Source organism: Aspergillus lentulus (genome assembly GCF_001445615.1).
Source record: "Aspergillus lentulus DNA, contig: Alt16, strain: IFM 54703, whole genome shotgun sequence".
Lineage (NCBI taxonomy): Eukaryota > Fungi > Ascomycota > Eurotiomycetes > Eurotiales > Aspergillaceae > Aspergillus > Aspergillus lentulus.
This window is the reverse complement of record NW_028322113.1, coordinates 2,398,671-2,422,737: the sequence shown is the minus strand read 5'-3', so window position 1 is coordinate 2,422,737 and position 24,067 is coordinate 2,398,671. Positions and strand designations below refer to the sequence as shown.

The following is a 24,067-nucleotide window of genomic DNA, read 5'->3' as shown; positions in this document are numbered from 1 at the left end:
TCTCCGTACGAATGGAAGGAAAATGCAAAAAAGAAACCTCAACTTTGAAACAAGCAATAATCGACTGCGCACAGGAGAAATCGGGAAGCGCCGTACGGATTCTCCTTCCAAGCACCTAGGACGACTCCAGAGATGATCTCTCCATCTGCTTTCATGGTGCCTTCTGCGGTGCGACATCTTCTCTCCAACTTCCTCTTACCCTCTCATCCTTTCTTCTATTCTGCATAAAATGGGTCTCTTACTGTGAGAGTAATGCGGCGTGCATAATACGGGTAATTGTTTGATTTTTGTTTCTCGGAACGTGTTCATTTTTCCTTGGAAAAGGGAGGATCTTTTCAGAACTGAAATAGACGAATTTCCTGACCATGTCTACAATCGTGTTAAGAGTAGGTGTTCGTATTAGTGAATTGCTTCCAGGAGCACCACTCGAAACTTCTCATCGGCTTCTCAAAGAGTCAGCCGAAGTGCGTGATGGGAATCTCCAAAACACGATTACCATAAGTAAGATCTTGCTCGTGCTCACGTCGTCATCACTATTGGAGTTACGAACAACATGCTCAAGCTCAAATCAAATGGAAGTTCGATCAATTTCCTAACAGGAAATAGTTAGAAGGAGGTAGGCGGTGACTCAGCATGACATTCTGCCTCAGGCCATCAAATCGGCAAGTGACGATCGCAGTAGCCAGCTGCACCCGAGCTTCTCCCCACGAGAGCTTGTCAGATCAAACTTGTCCCAAATACTCCCAAATTCGCTCCACACGTCCGTCGCCTATTTCTCGTAATTAATCCCTCATGATGGAAGTGACGTCCAGGCAGTCATCGAGACTGCTTCGGTCTTCCGTTCGCGGTTCTAACCGCGTGGCCCTTCAGAACCCTTGTCTTTCTGGCCCTCGCATCATATCTTCCAACACCCTGAGTACCATTCGACGGCGGAATGTCTCCTCAACATCTCGACGGACCGCGCCAGAATCGTCACTGCTAGGCTTCGGACCCGGGTCGTTGCCCGGCGGTGCACCCGCGACATACTTCTCAAGTCGCTCCGCGCTTCCCATGAACACCGTCATTCGATTCGTCCCTCAGCAGACCGCATGGATCGTTGAGCGGATGGGCAAGTTCCATCGAATTTTAGAGCCTGGATTGGCAATCTTAATCCCCTTTATTGATCGGATCGCATACGTTAAGAGCTTGAAGGAGTCTGCCATTGAGATACCGAGCCAGAATGCCATTACCGCGGATAATGTTACGTTGGAGCTGGATGGTGTGCTATATACAAGGGTATTTGACGCGTACAAGGCAAGGTGAGTCATTCAGGGGGATGGAGACAGCAGGTCGCGCAAGGGGACCTGATATTTAAGACAAGCAAGCTGACTCGTTTCAATTGTCGATCAGTTACGGCGTTGAGGATGCCGAATATGCCATTTCCCAACTAGCACAGACAACTATGCGCTCGGAGATTGGTCAGCTCACGCTAGACCATGTGTTGAAGGAGCGTGCCACGTTAAATACCAATATTACGCAGGCTATCAACGAGGCAGCTCAGGACTGGGGTGTGGTCTGTCTACGTTATGAGATTCGGGATATTCATGCTCCGGAAGGCGTTGTTGCAGCGATGCACCGTCAGGTGACGGCAGAGCGGTCAAAGCGTGCGGAGATACTCGAATCTGAGGGTCAGCGACAGAGTGCGATCAACATCGCAGAGGGTCGGAAGCAGTCCGTCATTCTTGCATCCGAGGCTCTGCGGTCTGAGCGGATCAACAGTGCTTCTGGTGAGGCAGAGGCGATTATGCTCAAGGCGCAGGCGACTGCCAGAGGTATCGAGGTCGTGGCTAAGGCGATTGCAGAGGGCAGTGAGAACGCGCACAGTGCTGTCAGCCTCAGTGTCGCAGAGAAGTACGTCGAGGCCTTCTCGAATCTTGCGCGTGAAGGAACTGCTGTCGTTGTTCCTGGCAATGTTGGCGACCTTGGTGGAATGATAGCGAATGCCATGGCAGTCTATGGCAAGGTCAACGAGAGCCAGGCGCGCTCCATTGCCGCGAAGGCCCTTGGAGTGCAGGAGCCTGCTCAGATTGAGCACTCGCATCAAAAGCCAGAAAAGAACACTTCTGAGCCCCAGCGTCAGGCTGAGTCTGAGACCGACAAGGTTGAGAATGTCGCTGATAGTGTCTTGGAAGGCTTTGACCAGGCGAGCCAACAGAGAAGGTAGAGGATTCTAAGCGAAGATGACTCTTTTCGATAACCACTTGGCACAATCCTCCAGATTTCGGGCGTTTCCTTACGCTGAAGGCATCTCCCTCCATGACTCCGTCCAGCTGAAATGATTTTGTTGGTGTACGATAATATCTCGTGACAACTTGTACCTTACCGCCTCTTGTCTTTTGCAACCATGATCCTACTTCTCAACACTATCTAGCATGTTCTCAGGAGTGCAGGCAGGAAGCCACCGTGGCGAAGAACAAAACTTGCTGTCGGCAAGTGTTGGTTGGCTTTAGCTGATTTTCCTCACACTTATTCTTTCTCTTCTCCTGTGTATAATGTACAGTACCCCAATAGTAAGGTGGAGACGAAAAGAATAACATAAAGCCTCTTATATCTCATCATCAATGCCATCAATGCAGGATATGCAGTCCATCGTCAAGATAATATGCGAGATATGCGGATAGTCCCTGCAGGCGGAGAATATGAGGAAGCTCGGACCATCCGACTCCCGCGCCTGGAGATCGCGACTTGGTTGATCAGTCCTCCTTTGTTCGCGTTGGCGTATTCTTAGATTAGTCTCCAGACAAATTTCACATCAACGGACTGGCGCATCCCTTTGCTCAATCTGAAGCTTTATTCTAGTCAGCAAATACTTCCGGGTATTGTTCCTTCTGTCATTCGTTCAATAATAATAGTTCATCATCGGCTGAGCTGCAGCGCCGTCTCTCTGCGATGCTCCAGATAACCCACAGTCCTGCATCCACGTCAGCCTACTAGGAGCCCAGCCCAGACATAGCGGTCCTACGCGGAAATCGAAACATCATTGAAGTCTGCGAGCGAAACCGCAGCTGTTGCAATGCATATTTTTAAGCCGGTTTGGCTGACCCATGGAGGTGCATTTTGTCTTCCTTTTTTCTGTTGGCAATTTGTGATACCATGAACCACACATCTTTACTTCGAAGATTCGACCTGGCTACTAAACTTGTGCTAATACTGTTTCTTGCTTGGATAGGGGAGAGAAAAGACTTCGAGGTTTACGCTTGCGACATCTCCCCGGATGGAAGCCGTTTGGTCACAGCAGCTGGAGGTGAGAAATTCCCAGACGAATCTATGGGCCAAGCCGTATGGAGCGCGGATTTGGGATGGATGCTGATATAAGCGCTTCTACCCTGGGTGCAGACGGATACGTTCGAATATGGTCTACGGAAGCGATCTATAATACGGGAAACCCCGAGTATGCAAACAAGCCCAAGCAGCTTGCGTCGATGAGCAACCACTCGGGCACGATTCATACGGTTCGATTTTCGCCCAATGGGAAGTACCTGGCGTCGGGTGCGGACGATAAGATAGTCTGTATTTATACGTTGGATGCGAATCCTCCTTCGCATGCGTCGACGTTCGGTAGGTGCTGGCTTATTTGGACCGTGGGAAGGGAGCTCGCTAACCGGTGTTGTTTTCGAAAATGCTAGGGTCGAACGAGGCGCCGCCTGTGGAGAATTGGCGCACGATACGGAGGTTGATCGGCCATGACAATGATGTTCAAGATCTAGGATGGTCGTACGATTCCTCAATTTTGGTATCTGTTGGACTGGATTCCAAGGTCGTGGTTTGGTCAGGGCATACCTTCGAAAAATTGAAGACACTTTCCATCCACCAGAGCCATGTCAAGGGAATTACATTCGACCCGGCAAATAAATACTTCGCTACGGCGAGTGACGACCGCACAGTCCGTATCTTTCGATTTACGTCGCCTTCGCCGAATTCTACGGCTCATGATCAGATGAACAACTTCGTGCTCGAACACACTATATCCGCGCCTTTCCAAAACTCACCACTTACTGCCTATTTCCGTCGCTGCTCGTGGTCTCCGGACGGAATGCACATTGCGGCTGCCAACGCAGTGAACGGGCCTGTTAGTTCCGTTGCAATTATCAACCGAGGTTCGTGGGATGGTGATATCAACCTCATCGGCCACGAAGCACCGGTGGAGGTGTGCGCTTTCTCCCCACGATTATATTCAAGTCAACCGGTCAGCAAGTCGGCGGTTGATAATCAAAACCATGCAATGCAGAATGTGACAGTCATCGCATGCGCCGGCGGAGACAAGTCACTGAGCATTTGGATCACCAGCAACCCCAGACCCATCGTGGTCGCCCAGGAGATGGCTGCCAAGTCAATCTCAGATCTAGCCTGGAGTCCCGATGGAAAATGCCTCTTTGCGACTGCCCTCGATGGTACGATTCTTGCCGTTCGCTTTGAGGACGGGGAGCTAGGCTACCCGATGGCGATGGAGGAGAACGAGAAGTCACTTACAAAATTCGGCACGAACAGAAGAGGCGCTGGTATCGCTGAAACTACTGATGGTTTACTCCTTGAGGAGAAGAGTAAAGCTGGGGAGATCAAAGACGTCGAGGGGCGAATGGGTGCTCTAATGGGCGATGGCCATGCCACAGCAGAAAGTATGGTCAATGGCAAGGCGGCACCGCTTCCGTCAAACGGTGCAACACCTGCACGAGGTCCCTCGCCCGCTCCAGATGCGCAGAAGGCCCAACCTAATGGCACCGCAGCAACACCAGCAGCTCCGGAACCGGAGAAGCCAGATCCCTATCAGGCGAAGTTGGAGAGGTTGAAGCAGCGCCCGACGTACACGAAGGAGGGCAAGAAGCGAATTGCGCCTCTTCTAGTATCCGGAGCCGGCGCGGCGGAGTCGTCTCTCCCTCAGGCACGACTCATGGCTTCGGTTAGTAGCCAAGTGAAGGCCGATGCGCCACAGTCGATTGTTGATCTTTCGAAGCCTTTTGATGGGTTACCTAAGGGTGGACTTGCTGCGTTGCTTTTCGGAAATAAGCGAAAGATCGCGCAACTCGAGGGCGATGAAGATGGACATGTGGAGAAACGGGTTGCACTGGCAAGTCAGAACGGCGCGACACCGATCCTCGCAAATACGCCGGATGGGCTTCTTCCGGCGCAGCGTCAACCTGCACCCACGGGACAGCAGCCAACGCCGGAGTTCATAAGGCCTGCTGTAACGAATCCCTGCATGGCGATCAGCCAGCTCCGTCTCGCAGTACCAAAGGTCCGCAGCCAGATCGTGCGAGCCATCGATTCCAACGGCAAGCCGACGGAAGCGCCTAGCGCTACAGGAGAGCCGGGGAAATCGCGGGCTGATGTTGTCTTCGAGGCTCGTAATCCTTCCCCTGCAAGCTTGACAGGTAGAGCTGTAGATCGCGAGCCTGTACGCCTCACGCTGTTTCGCGGCGAACAGCCACTCTGGCAGGATTTCCTCCCACGGACTGTGCTTCTGGTGACTGGTAACCAGAGCATGTGGGCTGCCGCCTGCGAAGATGGATCAGTCTACATCTGGTCGCCCGCAGGCCGGCGACTTGTCAGCGCTCTCGTGCTTGAAGCACAACCAGTGATTCTGGAATGCAATGGCCCATGGATCCTCTGTATATCAGCGGTGGGCATGTGCTATGTCTGGAACGTCAAGCATCTTTCCTCCCCTCACCCCCCTATCTCCCTCCAACCCGTGCTCGATGCAGCAATTCACACGCTGGGTGCGCACCCCTCCGCGGCTCCAGCAATCACCAATGCGCGAATCAACTCGGAGGGCCGGGTGGTGGTCGCATTGTCCAATGGCGAAGGTTACTCCTACTCGCCTTCCATGTACACCTGGCAGCGCGTCTCCGAGGCGTGGTGGGCTGTCGGCAGTCAGTACTGGAACTCCACGGAAGCTCCGGTGGGCAACCTGCAGTCTGCGGGACCGCAGCAAGACAAGGAAACCAAGGCCGCCGTCTCAGCCGGTATCATTCCGTTCCTGGAGCGCAATACGACAAATGAGACTCTTCTCCGCGGACGAGCGTACTTCCTGCAGCGCCTGATTAAAGTCCTCTTATCTCGCGAGGGCTACGAGAGCTTCGAGTCAAGTGTGTCTATAGCCCATATGGAGAACCGACTCGCCGCTGCCTTATCGCTGGGAGCTAAAGACGAGTTCCGCCTCTATTTGTCTATGTATGCCAAGCGTCTCGGAGCGGAAGGCCTCAAGATGAAGGTTGAGGAGTTGCTGAAGGGTCTGATTGGCGGCCTGTTCGAGGAGGAGGACGAGACAGGCACAGTCCGCCGGCTACAAGCGAACGAAAAGGAGGATCGAAACTGGCAGGAGAGTTCGGAGACCCTCTGTGGCTGGCCACGCGAGGTGCTGTTGAAGGAGGTGATTTTAGCCTTGGGTAAGTTGCAGTGACATTCTTTCTTTTGCACTTGATGGACATATGTCGCTAACTTTTTCTTTTCTTTCTGTCGTCAGGTAAACACCGGGATCTTCAGCGAGTGACCGTTCCCTATGCCAAGCTGCTGGGCGTGGTGGACAACGAGTCCGAAGACGATGATGCAATGGAAACATAAATCAGAGAAGAACAGTTAACAGTCTCATTCTTCCTCCATGGTCTTTCTATACGGCGTTGATGATTCGGGTTCCTTACGGCCGGCTTTGATTGAGCGGTAGCCATTTTCTTCTATTGTCAAGGAGCTGCGGATTCAGGGCTTTTTCTTCGCTTCCACTTCATATATCCGGATGTAACATATTTTTTAAGCTATAGTCTTGCTTCACCATCTGACTTCCGAAAGGCTTGAACTGTGCCGCAAAGTGTTCTTGCGGCCATCGTCTAATTCTTTTTTGTCACTACCTCCGTATACAGAGTAGGCCAATGTCACGTGCATGACCAGGGGGTCTGCAGTCATGTGGGCGGTGAGATATCAACTGGCAGAAAAATTGCAAAATTTCCGAGAACATGAAAAGCACGAACATTATATCATAATAATAGAGAAGAGAAAGTTAGCGAATCCTGTACAAGAAGGAAAGGAAATCATTGTCATCTCAATTTGCTCTTCCAATTATCGTCTGACTGCATAACGAAGATTACTGTGACAGTCTAAGCTATCTTCCCCTCAATTGACCCCTCCTCCCTTCTCTTCTTCTTTCCCAGTCTTTCTTCTGCCCACTGTCGGTGGGCGCTCTTCATCACGTCTCCCGCACCGCCCGCCGTCTTTCTCTTCCTTTCTCTACCCCTCCGTTTAGAACGATCCGCAGCTGGTTCTGCTTTTGCCTCGCGCCTCCATCAGTCCTCTCCCTTTTTCTCCCCGTTTTCTTCTTCTCCTTATTTTTCTGCCTTCTCCCGCCGAAACTACTCCAGCAAGAAGAAGAAAAAGATGCCTCCCAAGAAGGCCGTTGTCCAGGAGAAGGTCCTGCTGGGCCGTCCAGGAAACAACTTGAAGAGTGGTATCGTATGTGAGCATTGACCCCACCGTACTATTTTTTTTCTGCCCTATTTCCCAGCCTTTGCTTTTTTTTTCCCCCTCCCCTATTTAAATCACAATTCCCATCCGGCAACAATTTTCTTCCTTTACATCCTCATCCTACATCATGTAGCTTTCATCTGCTATACTCACACAGATGTGAAGAAACCAACATCCAATTAACAATGGCTTTTTAATTAGGTCGGTTTGGCCAACGTCGGCAAGTCGACACTCTTCCAGGCCATCACCAAGTCGTCTCTGGGTAACCCGGCCAACTTCCCCTATGCCACCATTGACCCCGAAGAGGCTCGTGTCATCGTCCCTGATGAGCGATTCGACTGGCTTTGCGAACACTACAAGCCCAAGTCTCAGGTTCCCGCCAACTTGACAGTGTATGATATCGCCGGTCTGACCCGCGGTGCCTCTACTGGAGCTGGTCTGGGAAATGCTTTCCTTTCCCACATTCGTGCTGTCGATGCCATCTTCCAGGTCGTCCGGTGCTTCGACGATGCTGAGATCATCCACGTCGAGGGTGACGTCGATCCCGTTCGTGATCTGACCATCATCAGCGAGGAGTTGCGGATCAAGGATATCGAGTTTGTTGAGAAGGCACTCGAGAGCTTGAGCAAGCAGACAAAGCGCGGCGGACAGTCTCTTGAGATGAAGAAGCTGCGTGAGGAGGAGGCCACTGTCGCCAAGGTGCTTCAATTCCTGAAAGATGGAAACGACGTCCGCAAGGGTGACTGGGCTCCCAAAGAGGTATGTTTGTGCTTTTTCTTCGATTATTTCTGTATCATCCTTTCATATGATGAATAAGAGCTTTGCTCGATATAACCCAGCTCGTCGAACAGCCTCATTTTAATTACAACGCAGAGGCTGTTATGAGATCATGTCCTATCTGATTATTTTGCACCCCATTACATTCTGTTTACGCCAGTTGTGTGTCCTTCAGATACTAATTGGTCAATCAATAGGTTGAGGTTATCAACCCTCTCTTCCTGCTCACGGCCAAGCCCGTTGTCTATCTGGTCAACCTCAGCGAGAAGGACTACATCCGTCAGAAGAACAAGTACCTGCCCAAGGTCTTTGAGTGGATCCAGAAGAACTCTCCCGGCGATCCTCTCATCCCCATTTCCGTCTCCTTCGAGGAGCGTTTGGCTGCCTTCGGCGATGATGCCAAGGCCGCTGAGGAGTGCAAGGCCTTGAACACCAAGTCCGCTCTGCCCAAGGTTATTGTTACTATGCGCCAAGTTCTCAACTTGGCTAGTTTCTTCACCACTGGTGCAGACGAAGTCCGTCAATGGACTATCCGCAAGGGCACCAAGGCGCCCGCGGCCGCTGGTGTGATTCACACTGACTTTGAGAAGACCTTCATTCAGGCCATCGTGTACAACTACACCACCCTGCGGGAGTATGGCGACGAAGCCGCTGTCAAGGCGGCCGGCAAGATCATGACCAAGGGCAAGGACTATGTTGTGGAAGATGGTGACATCCTCCTCATCAAGGCCGGTGCTGCCAAGGGCTAAATTGATCAATCAAAATTTGGATATAGCTCATATAGGCTGATACCTTGCTTGGGTTTATTTGTGATTCCCACCCAGACATGGTAGAAAGTACTCCATATCACGAAATTTGAAAATTCAAAGTTGCGTACTTGTCGTGTGACCACGGATAGGTTGAATAGCGTATTACTCCAATTTAGTATGTAAATTGATATTGTGCCTTGCAGATCAGGCACAAAGAGAGCTTCAAATAACACGTGACAGCTACGGCCCCTCCCCGCGTTAAGCCCGTCATACCATTGGCGCAATTCGTCGGAGGTCATGAAGGAAATAGCAGACTGGTTGGACGCTGAGAAAAGCCCAGCGACCGACCATTGACCTCTCCATCGCATACCACAAAATGTTCAAGAAAGAGTAAGTACCCTGGGAGTCCAAGTTTGTGTCCTGGGACACGTTGGGTTTTGTGAGAACCTCGTGAGAGCCAGCAAGCCATAGTTATCTGTTACCCCTCCGCAAACAACAAATGTCGAATTCTGCCCCAAGACAAATCACTGCATTGCTGCATTACTGCGTATCTGACTCGAGCAAATCGATGACGAATGCTAATAGAAGATGAAATAAAGTATCCCCCCGAGCGGCCGCTCAAAAGTCAAGTCCTCGGTGCAGCGCGGCCTGCGCCAAAGATTCCTCGACACTTATCCCGGCTTCGAGCCGTATATCGATGAGATCCTCCCCAAGAAAGCCCAGCTCGATGCCGTGAAATTGTAATTCCCCCATACCAGATATCCCTTGGAAGGGGAAAAGACGCTATTGGCTAATGATGGAACTGCTACAGACCGGATAGAGCGACATTATACACCATCGAATCGACTCCCCTGTTCTACCAGCCCATGGATGGGCCACCGATCCCGCACCTCAAACTGCTTCATTCCTACCCTGATGCATTGCCGACGGTTCAGATCGACCGGGGCGCGATACGGTTCGTGCTTTCAGGCGCGACGCTCATGGCGCCTGGGTTGACGTCGCCTGGTGGGCGGTTACCGGATGCGGAACATGCGTTGGAGAAGGGGCAGGTGGTTGCGGTCATGGCTGAAGGGAAGGAGCATGCGTGTATGGTTGGGCCGTTGAAGGTCGGAACGGAGGAGATGAAGGAGAAGAAGAAGGGTGTGGTCATGGACGAGGGGCATTATCTAGGCGACGGCTTGTGGAAGATGCATTGGGATTGAGTTGGTTCTCTTTTGATAAATGACGAATGATTTGATTCCTTCTTTTTCGCTTGGATTGCCAAGTGATTATGCTTTACATGGAAGCAGCACATATATGCCATGGCTGATGAAACTCTGTCTCGTCAATGAAGATGACTTTCATGAACATTCCGACTGTTGAGCCTGATAGGCTTAGGGAAACGTCTATATACGGATAAAATTCAATTGAATACAATTGTAGAAGAGAAGCTGCGACACGCTCTTGCGTACATGCTAGTGACTGATCGCAGAGAATGTGCTCTGATCGTCTGTCGCGCTGCCCACAGGGGACCCTTGGTCCTCAGAACTAATCCGTTGTCGCGAGTGTGGGGATACGGACGATGTTGGCGATAATGTTGGCCACGGTGGTGAATAAATGCCCAAGCCTAATCCTTTCGCACTGATCCCCGAGCCGTTCAAGTTCAACCCGCCTCCTGATTGAACTGCGTTTCTCAGCCCGACCCGCGAGATAGCGCGTCGAAGCATATCCCCAGATGCATCAAGAGCAATTAGGAACCGCGCCAGTTCACCACAGAGCTCCCAATCACTATTTTGCGAGGCAAGTCCAATGAGACGGACAACATAGTCCTCAATTGGAGCCTCGTGACCACCCTCGCCTTCGTCCTCCATGGCTTGTAAGACGAGCAGATACCCCACTGCCGTCTTGAGCGAGTTGAGCCTCAGGGCTTGTTCAAAAAGATCCTTCGGAGGAGGCAAGTGGTTGAACAGTGTGCGCCATGAGCGAAGCTCGGTCTTTCTCGTGCACTGGACAACAATGTCCAAAAACACTTTAACCGGCAGTGATGCTTGAAGGAATGAAATGACGGATGGCAATAGTGGCTCGTGTCTTTGTGAGGGATCATTTGTCTTGCTTTCTTTCCTCTCGTTATCAACCTCGTCATCCAGGACGTGGTGCAAAAGCATTTCCAAGGCATGTGGGAAGTATGAGAGGTGGGAGAAACGTTGGCATAGTGTGAGTGCTGCCGCGATGTCTCCACGGACAAGATCATGTTGTAGGACATATGGTAGGAATAAATGAGTCTGTTCAACATCAGTACATATGGCAACATGGGTGACGTGTATAAGGGAAAAAAGAAAAATGGAAGATCATACCCTTATAGCGAATTTCAGAGCTGCAAATGTGACATCACGTCTTTGTATCATTTCCGACTCGACACCCAAAACTATGCCCTTGTTCAACAGTACTGACAGTGGGTAGAAGTCCAAAGGCACTTGTATTGGCTTTGGCACTTCCTCTCGTTGCAGAACGTCATGCACATCTCCCCAGACGAGCAATTCCTTGCCACAGAACATCCAGAGGGAGTCCCGCAATGACTGATCACTATGGTGGTACGCACTCAATGCCGCCTCAGCCGAAGGGCTGGCTGGAATAGACTCATCCACCGGCGGTGCAAAATTGAAGGAGAATTGATCTCGCATCAAGATATAGTACTCAACGTCGTGAGAAATCACCCGCATATCATATTTAAGTTCGCCAGACTCTGCCAAGGAAGGTTGCAACAGAACCATGTTTCCGTCAACCAAGAGTAGCACCGATGCCACCTTTACATCCTGAGACGGGTCACCGTTTCCTGCCAGACGTTAGAAACTGCCACATTTCAATAACCCATGAGAGTGATACTTACTCATCTGGTCCTCCGGCAGTACCCAGCTAATCGCCCGAACTCTGGTAGGTGCCCGCACAATACCATTGAACGCAATCTGACCAACAGGGACAAGGGTTATCCGTTGCTGCATCGAGTTGATAATATAATGGTATAAAATGTTATCATAAGTGTAGACGAGAAGGGAGTCTTCGCCAGAAGGTCCTATGAACACTACCGGCGAGGGAAGGTGTTCTGTGTGCAATATTGAATGCCTGTTCAAAGACAGTTCTCGGGAATATAGACGCAGCTGTAAAAAACCATCAACCTTCTGTTGCTTCAAAACAGTTTAGTGACACTCAAAAGACGAACCTCGTAGGAGCCATCGCTTTCCACGGCGGCAATCAGAATGTGCCCATACCAGCACATGCCGCCGCGAACGGCAAATGAATTCTCTGTCTTCGGATCTTCGAAGACTTTCCAGCGACCACTGTTGACGCTGTAATGCGCCAGTCCCCGTCTACCTGCAATGGCTATGTATCGCCCATCTTGCGAGACGACGCTCGAGCGGATCGGCCACTGGGAATGGAGATACGCTGGAGGATACTGTGCATGATGCCACAACGAGTCCTTGCCCGAGATTGTCATAAGATCAGGTAAATCATGGCCGCGATACAAGATGACTTCTGTGCCAGTCTGTAACAAGCCCCTGGCTAGATTAGCTGAAGAAAAACACCCCGTAAGAGCGCTTCGGGCTGTTTCAAGGATCCATATGCGACGGTCATTCCGCCCTGTCAATAGTATGTCTGACCCTCCGCCTACCCAGCATCCATTGGATACCCCAGTCAACCAGTCTTCAGAATTGTTTGCAGCGAGTGATCTATCCACCGAGAAGCTGTTTCCACCCGGTTTGCCAAATACGCTCCATGTTGTCCAGCCATGATCATAGCCTGCAAAAAGACAATATCCATCCGGAGAGTAGGACATAAAGTTCAAGATGCCAATTGTAGTAGGAGAAGCGGGTAGTTGGAGCTTGTGTGAGAATGGAACATTCCCAAGATAGTCTTTTGCTGTATAGACGAGGATCTCACCATTGGCGCAGTTCACTGTGAGCAACGAAAACCGGGCATTGATCGCGACCTTGACTGCTTGTTCGCCATCATGCTTCGGATCGTGGAAGCAGTGGCCTTGGAAAAGTTTCCTTGGAGAGTCTGCTGTGCTGGTGCTCTCCGGGAGTCGTTGTACGGCATATGCTTGTCCCTCGCTGGTAACCCACACCAATAGATTGATTGCTCGATCGTAGACCATATCCGTGATAGAGGTGCGCTTCGAAACATTCAGAATACGACTGAGTAGCTCTGATGTGGTCTGGGCTCCGCTGGCGTCAGGAGCCCACCGAATGCATTGGACAGCCGCTGGTTTGACGGTGGCTACAACCAGCTCCCGGTCAAGAGCCAGAGCTTTGACAATACCAGATTCGATCTTGATTGCCATCCGAAAGCGGAGGCTGACATCACGCACCGCATTCGCATCGTCCTCCGCGGACAGTCGGGCGAGTTGGTGACGACGGTTCTGACTCGATTGATCGAAATGTTGTTGATATACGCGACTGGTGGGATCAGTTGCAATCGTATAAGTAAGCAAATATCCACCCAGTGTCTGCACAGCAAGTATCGTCGAGTCAGGATGCATCAGAACAGAGACATTCGACCCATATGTCTTCATGGATGAGGCGGAGCGGGCAATCGCAGCAACAACTGCGGTAGGCTAACGGCAAGTCAGCAGATCAATTCACGCTCTATAACAACCAACAGGCTCGCAAGGGCATACTCTAGTCTGCCAAACAGCTATCGAGGAGTCGGTCATCGTCGCAAATATGTGACCGCTCCGAGAAATACACAGACCAGTAATGGCCTCATTGGCCCAGGCCGACCCAGTTTCGGGCCCCTCTCCCTTGACATTGTGATCCGTTGCAGATCTCTCCTCTTCGGCAATCTCACGCTCCTTTGCCTCGGGCTGGATATGTGAAGTAATTGGAATCCCTGGGCCATTGATCGCATAGACCCGCGGAACTCCATTTGGCCAGTACATGGCTCGACTTGGGTGCGATAGTCACAGACAGGAGGAGGAGCTCACATTGAGTCATCTTCGACTGCTCTAGGATGGAGTTTGATGTGTCAATCTCGGGACATTACAATCCCAGAGAGACCCGCCGCGATTATCAAAGTCCTCCACGTCTCAGCCATCAATTCAACGAATATCTGATGTGTACGATTGTATTCGAGCCGACATGTTGATGATGATCCAATCGTCACGTGTACCGGAGTTTCCCCTGACAAACAGAACAAACAAAGCAAACACCGCGGGCGAGAACCCCCCGCATTCGTTCAGCTTCACGAGTATTCGATTGATTCTCCAGTGTTCCGCTTGCTTATCTGTCTTTTAATTTTTTTTTGACTTCGATCCAATCCGACCGTTTAGTGCGATACTCAGTCAGTTCACAAAATGGTAAGATGGTCCGGCTCTCCAATACGCCGTATTCATGGCAGATCAGTAACTTACCAAGTCCTGTTCCATCTAGGCTCCCACCGAGTCTCAGAAGCGCCTGGCGCTTGCGATTATTGACTTTTTAAACTCCAGCCTGAAGGATGGCACTCTGACTGCGGATGACGCTGAATCCATTGAGATCGCTCAGTCGTGTATTGCGGACACTTTCAAGGTCGACCCCTCCGATGTCAAGGACGCCCTTGGCGGACAATCTCTGGCGAGCATTTTCAGCGTCTACGAGAAGCTCCGTAAGAAGCCTTCGACAGAATCCGCCAGTGCTGGAGGGCAGGCTCAGAGCACAGAGGCACAGCAGCCCAAGGCTGGTGCCCCCACACCCGAATCCGACAAGTTGAAATCGGAGGGAAATGCAGCCATGGCCCGCAAGGAATACAGTAAGGCGATCGACCTTTACACTCAGGCCCTGTCCATCGCCCCCGCGAACCCGATTTATCTCTCCAACCGTGCTGCTGCCTACTCAGCCTCCGGTCAACATGAAAAAGCTGCGGAGGATGCGGAACTCGCCACTGTTGTGGATCCCAAGTACTCCAAGGCCTGGAGTCGTCTCGGTCTCGCGCGGTTCGATATGGCAGACTACAAGGGAGCAAAAGAAGCCTACGAAAAGGGTATTGAGGCGGAAGGTAACGGAGGTAGTGATGCAATGAAGAGAGGTCTGGAAACCACCAAGCGGAAGATTGAAGAGGCCACCCGTGGTGCCGAGCCTCCTGCCGACGATGTCGACGATGCCGCTGGAGCATCGCGCGGTGCTGGTGGAATGCCTGATCTTTCCTCTCTCGCCAGCATGCTCGGTGGTAGAGGTGGCGGCGGCGGTGGTATGCCCGACCTTAGCTCTATCATGAGCAACCCCATGTTCGCGAGCATGGCCCAGAACTTGATGAGCAACCCAGACATGCTGAACAACCTCATGAACAACCCTCAGTTGAGGCAGATGGCCGAGAACTTCGGAAGCGGCGGTGGAATGCCGGACATGTCTAGCTTGATGAGCGACCCAAGTCTTGCGGAGATGTAAGTTTATGCATTTACTTCTTTCATGGCACAGAAAACTAACAAAACTGTATAGGGCAAGGAACATGATGGGCGGTGCCGGACGTGGAGGTCAGCAGTAAAGCAGAAAATTAACACCAGATGCATGAAAGTTCCTCTTTTCCCTTCCAGCTACGATATATTACCTCTGAATTTGTCTAAAAGATATTCACCTTCTCTGGCTTCATCCACCTGTGGATTATTGAATACGGGCCATACCAGCTTGGTCATGACTTTTGCAAACGGATAGAAGCTATAATCGCTAAATGATATCCAATCTCGCCAAAATACGGAGTAGTCATTTATATTTATCACTGATTAGTTATAGGTTTACCCTGACAAGGCACACCAAGAAGCCACCAGTGTATTGTAGTATCAAGGATCAAAATATATGTCCAGGTAGCTCGTACCAAAAAGCAGCAGAAACCGGCTAAAAGGCTGGGTATGATTCCAGATGCCAATACATGAGAATGCTCGGAGTGGAGTTGGTTGTCGCAGATCACATAATACAACGCCGTATACGCCGATAGAGATAGGGGAAGAAAGGATATTGGCTATTATGCAGGCAATCCAGGATCAAAGATGTCCTCGCTATTTGTAACGATCCGTCCGCCCAGCCTTTGCTGACGGCAATCGCCTCAGAGAGACCATGAAGGCCAGGAAAACTGGTCCGTGAAATCTGTGGAGAGGACAAAGGTACTCAGGGAGTAATAATAAAAAAAAGGAATAGGAAAGACATTGAAGAAATGGATCAATAGGCCGAAGTTACTATCACAGATAAAACATGAGCGCCGGTTCCGCCGAGTCTCTATTTAGATAGTCGATATGGTACAGTGGCATGATATCAAAACAACCGAGAAGAGTATGAGAGGTGATTCATCATCAAAAGGCCGCCGATAATCAGGAAATGGAGAGTGACGGTTGAGAAGTTGTTGAAGGATAAGGTACGTAGGAGTAGATGTTGCGAGGACCTTAGATGTAGTCACGGGCAGCCTTCTGCAGTTCAATCAACCTCCATCCTCTGGTCTCGGGATTGTTGACGTCCTCGGGTATTCTCGTGAGACCAATGGCATAGGTAACCAGCTGCACCTTGTCTTCCATACCGGCTGCGAGTTCGCCCGTCTTAACGTTACGGTAAACATGTACCTCCTGTGTACGGCAGGTCACAACGAAGACGGGAATCTCGCCTGGCTCCAGCATACGGGCGTGAGAAACGTCAACACCTCGGATATCGAGGATGCGGCCATCCGACTTGAGTCCCGCAGTGGTGTATTGTTTGGAAAGAGCAGCGTAAACATGGAATTGCGCATCAGAGAGCCAGAGCTTGAGCGTCTCAATATCGCCTTTGACATAGGCATCAAGTACTTCTGGTAGTATATATTCGCGCATCTCCCTCAGGAATGACTCCATCTGGAAATTGGGATCCATCTCCCGGAACTTCTTGATGACCTGGGCAGTCTCATTTTCGGCGAAGAAACTAGCGACACGATCCGAGATGCTGCGTGCTGTACTGATGAGAGGGTTCTCGGATTCGTTGTATGTCTCCTTCAGAGCGAAGAGTTTCTGCATCATAGGATTTGAGTCCTTGAATTCGCGCCACGACTCTTTCCAAGCAGAGTCCTTGTGAAGGGTGAGGTTGGTACCCGCACTGCACCAGGCAATTGTCAGAATTGTGAAAAGAAAAAGCTCCATGTGAAAGTAGCACTTACTTTGGATCTTCAACCAGCGGCTCGGCCGAACGGCGCCCGCTCTTCATCATTTCCTTCTGCTCACGCAATTGCCGCTGTCTACGGCGCTCCTCCTTCTCAATCCAGCCACCATAGCGAGAGCTGCTTCCGTCGTCGATGGCTTCCTTTACGTTCTTGTAGGCCTCCGTCTCACGTACGGGTCTTGTGGCCTTTTCAAGTCCGGCACCAGTGGCGCTGACACCCTTCCTGATACCCTTAACAACAGGCGTTTCCCATGTCCATGCAGCTCCTTTTCCGATGGCCTGACCGGTCTTTTTCAACGCAGCCGACGTCTTCGAAGTTGCTGCACCGGAAGCGGCTTCATAAGCGGCACGAGCGCGCTTGACATTCTCGTTCTCGGCGAGCTCATGAGCAGAGGATGCGAGAGCCTTAGTAGACTCATTCCATTCCTTTGATGCCTTGAACTCTGCTTGGAGGGTCTCTCTGAAAACCTGCCATGGAGTCTTATCTCCGTGAGGCGGTGGTGGTGGAGGCGCCTCCTTCTGTCCTTCTTCCTTTTCCCCTTCACTCTTCGCCTCTTCGCTCTTCTCACTTTTCTGTTCTTCACTCTGCTTCTCTTTTTGCTGTTGTTGCCAACGGGCGGTGGCAATATGGAATGACCGCGTCAGAGGCAAAGCAGTATACGGAGAGATAAGTTGAACCCGTGTGGGGAGAGACGATTGTTGGCGCTGTAATACTGTAGGCGAGGTAGAGATGGAGGTTGAATAAGCGCAAGTTTGAATCAGAGTCCGCGAAGGAGCGATGGCATTGCCGTATGTCGTCCTCAGGCTGGGAACATGGGACCGTAAAGTGGCCGCCCGTGCGACAGCCGACATTTTGTTAGCCGAGATCATGCTCTGGAAATCCGGAGACAAATATAAGTCAAATATTGCAAGATTAGTTTAGGAGGGGTGACGAAGAATACGGGTCAGACCCCAAATGTTGAGGAGGAAGTAAATTTGGGGCGTGGGGAGTAGAAGAGAAGAAGCGATTCGACTGGTGAAGAAGGGAAAAAAGTTGAGATCGCGGGTGCCAAGATCGAAAACTTCGGGCCTCGCCTTTTCCGCCGCCATTTTCTCCAGGCCCCATCGACAAGGTGTTATTGTTGCCGATTCAACCGGATTAGCTGAGTGTATACCGCATCCCGTTTCAAACTCTGTACTTGATCTCTCCTTTTATTCCGTTATCACCTCGGTCTTCCGCTCAATTCGAAGTTCTATTGTGCGTTTGGCCAATTCGACTGGCCTTTCGCTGCCCTTATTTGCTTCAACTGCCGGACGTCTCTGATATTATCCTCGGCCACGCAGCAAGATGAACTCTTTCACCTCCTGGGTCAAGGCATTGTCGCATACTAGCCGATCATGCCAGTCACGAGTGATCTCCCCGCGCGTGATGCGCCCATTTTCTACTACCATGAACCCCAGCTCAAGCGCGAAAGAAAAGACTCGCGAGATTGAGAGACAAATTCTGAATCCCAAGTCGGAACAGACTACTGAAGACAATTCGCCACTCTCTGCTATTACTAGAATGATGCAGGGAGAAAAAGCTCGCGCTAGCCAGGCCGTCAGTCGCGACTATTCCCGCATGGCCGAGAGTTTGGAAGCAGAGATGATTAAAGACCCATATGCCGATCGTTCTCCTCCTCACCATCTTCACGTTTACGCCCACAAACACAATACACTTCTCACGCTGACGCAACCGAACGGGAACCCAATGCTGTCGATGAGCTGTGGACACCTCGGCTTTCGGAAAGGTGGCCGTTCTGGATATGACCCAGCTTATCAGTTGACGTCCCACGTGTTTGGTCAAATTCAGGAAAGAGGCTATCTTATGAACATCCAACGACTTGAAATCGTATTTCAGGGCTTCGGCCAAGGTCGAGAAGCGTTTACCAAGGTTCTGCTTGGCAGTGAGGGAAGGAATATTCGCGGGCTGGTGAGCCGAGTGACAGATTCGACACGGATAAAGTTCGGTGGCACGAGAAGCAGAAAGGTCCGCAGACTGGGTTAATCCTGCGTGATATCTATATTCTCTTCATATGACCATCGACGCGAAAGGCATCTGTTCCTTCGCTTCAGCGTCAGCTGAAGACAAGGAGCTTGATGGACAGCGATTCATTTCAGTATCAGGCATTGGCTCGCACAATTGGGGTTCTATGAGTCTACTATGTGACTCTGCAGTGTCTGAGATCTTCAGTGAATCCGTCTGGGCTGCAGCTATATTTGTACATTAGTCGTGTTTTACTACTGGAGATACACAAAAGATTCTTAGGTCGTATTTCTGCATCTTGATCTCATCTTGACGCCAACTCGCATCTTCCTTACCTAGCAATGTCAATGCCTTTTCTCGAGCACTATCATTTTTAGGTGTTGAGGAACTCCTCAGTAGTTTCCCAATGCACCAAAAACACTGCTTGCCATAGATGATTAGCAGCTTACCAAATACGGACTAGCGCATGAGCTCCAGTGTCTCCGAAAGCTGCTGGCTGAAAGGCTTCAGCTCCTCATCTTTGATCGCAAACGTTTCTACGTGAATCTCAATTCTGCTATCTATTTTTTGTTTGATTGTATGGAATTTATCTCAACCGACATCCATTACTTAGATTTGACTTTTGTTTGAGGGTTTCAGCAATAGTCGGGCCTGGCGCGGTTACTAGATCCTCAGCGAGCGTATGCGCCGGAACTGCTCCTCTCTTGTGACGATCACCGGGTGCAGCGCAAACCCGACTTTGGAATTGAGACGAACGGCTTGATGAGTGCCGGAACATCTTTCTCGGGCCGTCGTCCAAGACCGTTTGGATGCACCCTCTAAATCCCTTTCTCCGTGCCTTCTTCCGAAGCACTGTCCCAGGGCAGTGTCTGCCGATAGAGAATCATGTATGCCTTGTTGGGATCTTATTGGACTAAGATTCGGGAACAGTCTCTTACCTTTGCTATAGGTTCTGCTCGTTCCGATCACGGAATCCTTAATCGGGTCGCGAGATCGTGAGTCCAACCTCCTCTATTCCGACCTTGTGGTATCCGAAGAGTTTCTGGGAAGTCATACACTGCGAATACCGATTGCCAATGGAGTTACCGGGAACGCCAAGGACGATTCGAACGTTCGGGATAGCAGGGGGAAGGCAAAGCAGGTGACAACTGTCAACGGGCGAACTGTGATTGTCAAAGAGAGCTCGGTTTACAGCAATAAAGGTAGGAAGCCCTCTTTTGTTCTGCGTTTTCCTCTGTGCTGAACAACATTGCCAGGCTTCAAATCCCTAACCCAAGCTCAGCTCCTGTCCGACGCTCTGTACTATACTCCAAGTACCGACTCTCAGCCATGGCTTATCTATTACATCTCCCGCCCGTTGATCGGCTTATTCGACCCAGGGAAGATCATTTCTGCTGTAGTGCCCGGGTCGCTACCTCAAAGAGTAGTCACGAATACTGGTGCCAAGTCTGGGGATTCTACCGCTTCATTACCGAAGAAAGAAATCAAGTCGTTCGGAGAACTGCTGGCCAATTTTCCTATGATCGCAAGACAGATGCAGCCAGGCTTGGACAGATTATTTCGAGAATTTGGGAAAGAACTGGGAAAACCGTTACCGCCACCTCCATCGCGCTCGCCTTCCATCCCTGATGACCACGAACGTAAACCGGATCGCGATGAATCTTCGGCGGATGAAGTCGCTTCTATTCGGAGCGCATCGTCCCGCAACAGAGAAGGCCTACCCTTTAATTCCGAGGAGTACTTCGAAGATGATGAGGACTTGATGCGCCGCAGTCTGGAGACAGCAGTTACCGCTGCCATCGATCTGTTCCGGCTCGTGGACAAACAGCAGTTGTCTCTCCTCGGCGCGACAACCGACCTCACCGGACCTCTGGTAGAACGGTTGATTGAGCGTTATGTTGCCGAACAAGTACACGAGCCGCTACTGTTCCCTCGGCTATGCAGTTTCCGTCAACCCGAGGACGCAGAACTGGATTCCAGAATCCGTCATATGGAGAATCTAGATGTTTCGCAGGTAGGTATCGCTGTCGAAGGAGGCCGAGAGGGCAAAAGAGAGCTGCTGTATCGGCTCGGGAGAGCGGTCGAGGAGTTCCGAAAGATGACGGACGCAAAGTGTCCACACGACATGCTCAATACTCTGCTGGAGACAGTCAAGGTCTTATCGTACCCCGGGACGTATGATAACGGGAACCTTCAAGCCTCGGAGAAACAGATTGCGCCTGTCACCGTAAATGCCGATATTCTGGTCTCCTTGTTACTTATTGTGGTTATCAGATCCCAGGTCAGACATCTTCAAGCAAGACTCTTGTATATGCAGCACTTCATCTATATCGACGATGTTGATAGCGGTGAAATGGGTTATGCTTTGAGCACCTTCGAGGCAGTCCTTACGTACTTAGTGACTGATTCAGCGGGCCTCAGAAGAGCCAGTGTTCGCAACAAGCGCCTGTGGAATGCCACTAGAGCCGGCCGAGTTGGTGAAATGAAGGCCATTCTTGAACGCAAAGGTGACCATAGCTCAATGGACGATGCCCCGGACGAGCCAGAAGGGAAATCAGTCTTCTTCAAAACCGATAAGGTTGGAGAAGTGGATGAACCACTACGAGGACATTCTATTCATCGAAGGCTCTCAAGGTCCAGTGGACCTCAAGAAACTGATGAAAGTCCTTCCGAGGTGCCACCGCTGGCGCATGTGTTCCCATTTCAAACATGGGCAAACACCTCCCCGCCGAAGGAAGTTCAGCGTCCTGTGAAGAAAGTCTCGATGGATGTACGCAGCATATCGGAGTCGTCAGCTACTTCACTTCTCTCTCGCACCACCACCATCGAATCGATGACCAGTGCAATTGAAGGGGACAGCTCAATCGAGACGTTGACAAAAACGCAAGATCCTGCGGGTGATTCAATTCCCATGATGGCCGTTGACAGTCGCCAGCCGGAGGCTCTCAGGTACTTGCTCAGCCTGGAAGAGTACTATTCATTGGAAGACATCCTCGAGGATACAAACACCGATGGGACGACGTTGCTCAGTGCCGCAGTGCAACTGGGTCACCCTGAAATGGTAGAAACTTTGCTCGACTTTCTGTTCAGTGCAACGGACGAGCGAACAATTGCTGGTTACCTAAAAAAAGCAGACATGCATGGGCGCACAGTTGCCCACTATTTATTCAGTACGCCATCAGTAATGTATAGACTGGAAAGACTCATTCCTTGGCGACAACGTGACAGAAATGGCCAGACGCCGCTGTTTGCTCTGTGCAGATCTTATGATCATCCTGATTATAAATCGATGGTCAACGAGGCGTTGACCGCCGCTCAAAGATCTCAGGGAGACGGCTTGCCTTTGCGGCTTGACGAGCATGTTGACTCGAAGGGAAATACACTGCTACACATCGTCGGTGACCCAGAGATCACAATTCGAATTCTACAAGAAAGCGATTGCGATCCGAACGCAACCAACGAGAAGAAGTTCACGCCACTGATGATGGCTAGCAAGTACGGCCGCGTGGATCAAGTGCGTATCCTCTTTTTGGACCCCCGGGTCGACGTTCACCTCAAGGAAGCTCGCGGATTGACGGCTGTCGAGCTCGCCAAAGATGATGAAGTCCGTAATCGCATTGACGATCTCATTCTTGTCTCGAATTCCCCCTCGGCATATGATGATCCATCTGGTCGTGTCACCACGGTTGTGCGCTCGTACTTTGTTGAGGACGCCACAGTACGCTTTGTATTGAAGTCCGGCGCCCCAAGCTCTCAGTCCCAGTCAGACGAGTCTCGAGCTGGCTCCACCACTTACACCGTCACTACATGCCGGCGCACCCTCTCGGACTTTGAGAATCTTGCTCAGTGCCTCGCAATGGAGCATCCGGCCTCTTATATCCCTTCCCTTTCTGACTTTCGCAATCCTTTTCAAATCCATTCCAAACCATCTCGGTCGGTTCTCCACAACATGCAAGAGAGACTAGACAGATTCTTGAAAATCCTGCTTACCCATCCAACCTTTGCGACCCACGAGATGCTGTGGGAGTTCTTCCTCGTTCCCGAGCTGCAGCCGGAGATGATGACGGACAGGTCCCGGTGCAAGGCGTTGGTGCTCTCCGAGTCGATTGCGGACGACTACGCGCCTGTGACAGCTGAAGGCATGCGTGAAACAGAACAGTTCGTGGCGCAGGCCCAGGACATGGTTCGTGCCCTTCACGCCAACACACGCAGTCTTATTCGCCGTGGTCATTCCTTGCAGAATGCCGCGTCAGATATGGCGGACGCGCTGGCGCTGTGCTCGTCCGTAGTCTCGACTCTCCAGGAGCCCACAAACGCGCTCCCCCGTTCACATGTGGACGCTTTCGCCCGCTACGCCACCTACTTGTCAACCTCATCCTCAGACTCCTCTCCGCTTCTTCAGTTCCTATCCGTCTTTTCCTCGATCGACAACACAACTGTTGCAATTCTCGGTTCGCTCTCTCGCCCTATTTCGCTCATATCGAACTTACAATCCACAACCCGCAATCTCTCCCGCAATCGCACCTCCCTCATCTCCTCGTCCTTGCCCCGGAAATTCAATATCAACTTCCCAGGCCTGGAGGAATCCCGACAGAAGTCAGTCCGCGATCTGGAACAGAAGATCCAAGAGGCTGAAGCCCATATCGGGCGCCTCTCCCGCGAAATCTCATGGAACAAGGATGTTGTGGTCGGGGAACTCGCCGGGTGGACATCCTGGCGGGAGAAAGTCGGCCGGGACGCCATCCGCGCCTTTGTCAGGTCCACTCTGGTCCGAGAAAGGGAGCGAGGGAAACGCCTTGAACGGTGCTTGAACCGGATACGTGAGATGAACAACCGTACAGTACGATAGATAGACTTGATGTGCCGGTGGTTCATTTGCTTGCCTATAGAATAGTGTTGTGCCTCTTCCTTCTCGTTCAAAGCCT

The 24,067-nt window shown here is 51.1% G+C and overlaps 8 protein-coding genes across 8 annotated transcripts; 6 read left to right on the top strand and 2 right to left on the bottom strand.

Annotated features, from left to right (window-relative positions):
• Positions 1–792: 792 nt before the first annotated feature.
• ALT_8264 (SPFH domain-containing protein) lies at positions 793–2,203 on the top strand (the record flags this gene model as incomplete). The annotated part of the gene is made up of 2 exons (XM_033563167.2): positions 793–1,298; positions 1,390–2,203. 2 exons carry the CDS (start codon positions 793–795, stop codon positions 2,201–2,203), a joined length of 1,320 nt encoding a protein of 439 aa, XP_033419058.2.
• A 929-nt stretch (positions 2,204–3,132) lies between these two features.
• Positions 3,133–9,014, top strand: hir1 (putative histone transcription regulator Hir1; the record flags this gene model as incomplete). The annotated part of the gene is made up of 6 exons (XM_089600389.1): positions 3,133–3,283; positions 3,376–3,597; positions 3,666–6,422; positions 7,130–7,476; positions 7,690–8,247; positions 8,463–9,014. The coding sequence occupies 6 exons, from the start codon at positions 3,133–3,135 to the stop codon at positions 9,012–9,014; spliced, it is 4,587 nt and encodes a 1,528-aa protein (XP_089455282.1).
• A 376-nt stretch (positions 9,015–9,390) lies between these two features.
• ALT_8262 (translation machinery-associated protein 20) lies at positions 9,391–10,216 on the top strand (the record flags this gene model as incomplete). The annotated part of the gene is made up of 3 exons (XM_033563164.1): positions 9,391–9,404; positions 9,614–9,754; positions 9,826–10,216. The coding sequence occupies 3 exons, from the start codon at positions 9,391–9,393 to the stop codon at positions 10,214–10,216; spliced, it is 546 nt and encodes a 181-aa protein (XP_033419055.1).
• Positions 10,217–10,468: 252 nt separating this feature from the next.
• On the bottom strand, positions 10,469–13,929 carry ALT_8261 (RIC1 family protein; the record flags this gene model as incomplete). Its single annotated transcript, XM_033563163.2, has 5 exons — positions 10,469–11,275; positions 11,348–11,826; positions 11,881–12,148; positions 12,211–13,605; positions 13,669–13,929. 5 exons carry the CDS (start codon positions 13,927–13,929, stop codon positions 10,469–10,471), a joined length of 3,210 nt encoding a protein of 1,069 aa, XP_033419054.2.
• Positions 13,930–14,343: 414 nt separating this feature from the next.
• Positions 14,344–15,509, top strand: ALT_8260 (small glutamine-rich tetratricopeptide repeat-containing protein 2; the record flags this gene model as incomplete). Its single annotated transcript, XM_033563162.1, has 3 exons — positions 14,344–14,346; positions 14,420–15,408; positions 15,464–15,509. 3 exons carry the CDS (start codon positions 14,344–14,346, stop codon positions 15,507–15,509), a joined length of 1,038 nt encoding a protein of 345 aa, XP_033419053.1.
• Positions 15,510–16,398: 889 nt separating this feature from the next.
• On the bottom strand, positions 16,399–17,989 carry tim44 (protein translocase subunit TIM44; the record flags this gene model as incomplete). The annotated part of the gene is made up of 2 exons (XM_033563161.1): positions 16,399–17,074; positions 17,136–17,989. The coding sequence occupies 2 exons, from the start codon at positions 17,987–17,989 to the stop codon at positions 16,399–16,401; spliced, it is 1,530 nt and encodes a 509-aa protein (XP_033419052.1).
• A 475-nt stretch (positions 17,990–18,464) lies between these two features.
• On the top strand, positions 18,465–19,163 carry ALT_8258 (mitochondrial 37S ribosomal protein uS11m; the record flags this gene model as incomplete). The annotated part of the gene is made up of 1 exon (XM_033563160.1): positions 18,465–19,163. One exon carries the CDS (start codon positions 18,465–18,467, stop codon positions 19,161–19,163), a length of 699 nt encoding a protein of 232 aa, XP_033419051.1.
• Positions 19,164–19,951: 788 nt separating this feature from the next.
• ALT_8257 (putative VPS9 domain protein) lies at positions 19,952–23,991 on the top strand (the record flags this gene model as incomplete). The annotated part of the gene is made up of 3 exons (XM_033563159.2): positions 19,952–20,029; positions 20,092–20,344; positions 20,399–23,991. The coding sequence occupies 3 exons, from the start codon at positions 19,952–19,954 to the stop codon at positions 23,989–23,991; spliced, it is 3,924 nt and encodes a 1,307-aa protein (XP_033419050.1).
• Positions 23,992–24,067: the final 76 nt, after the last annotated feature.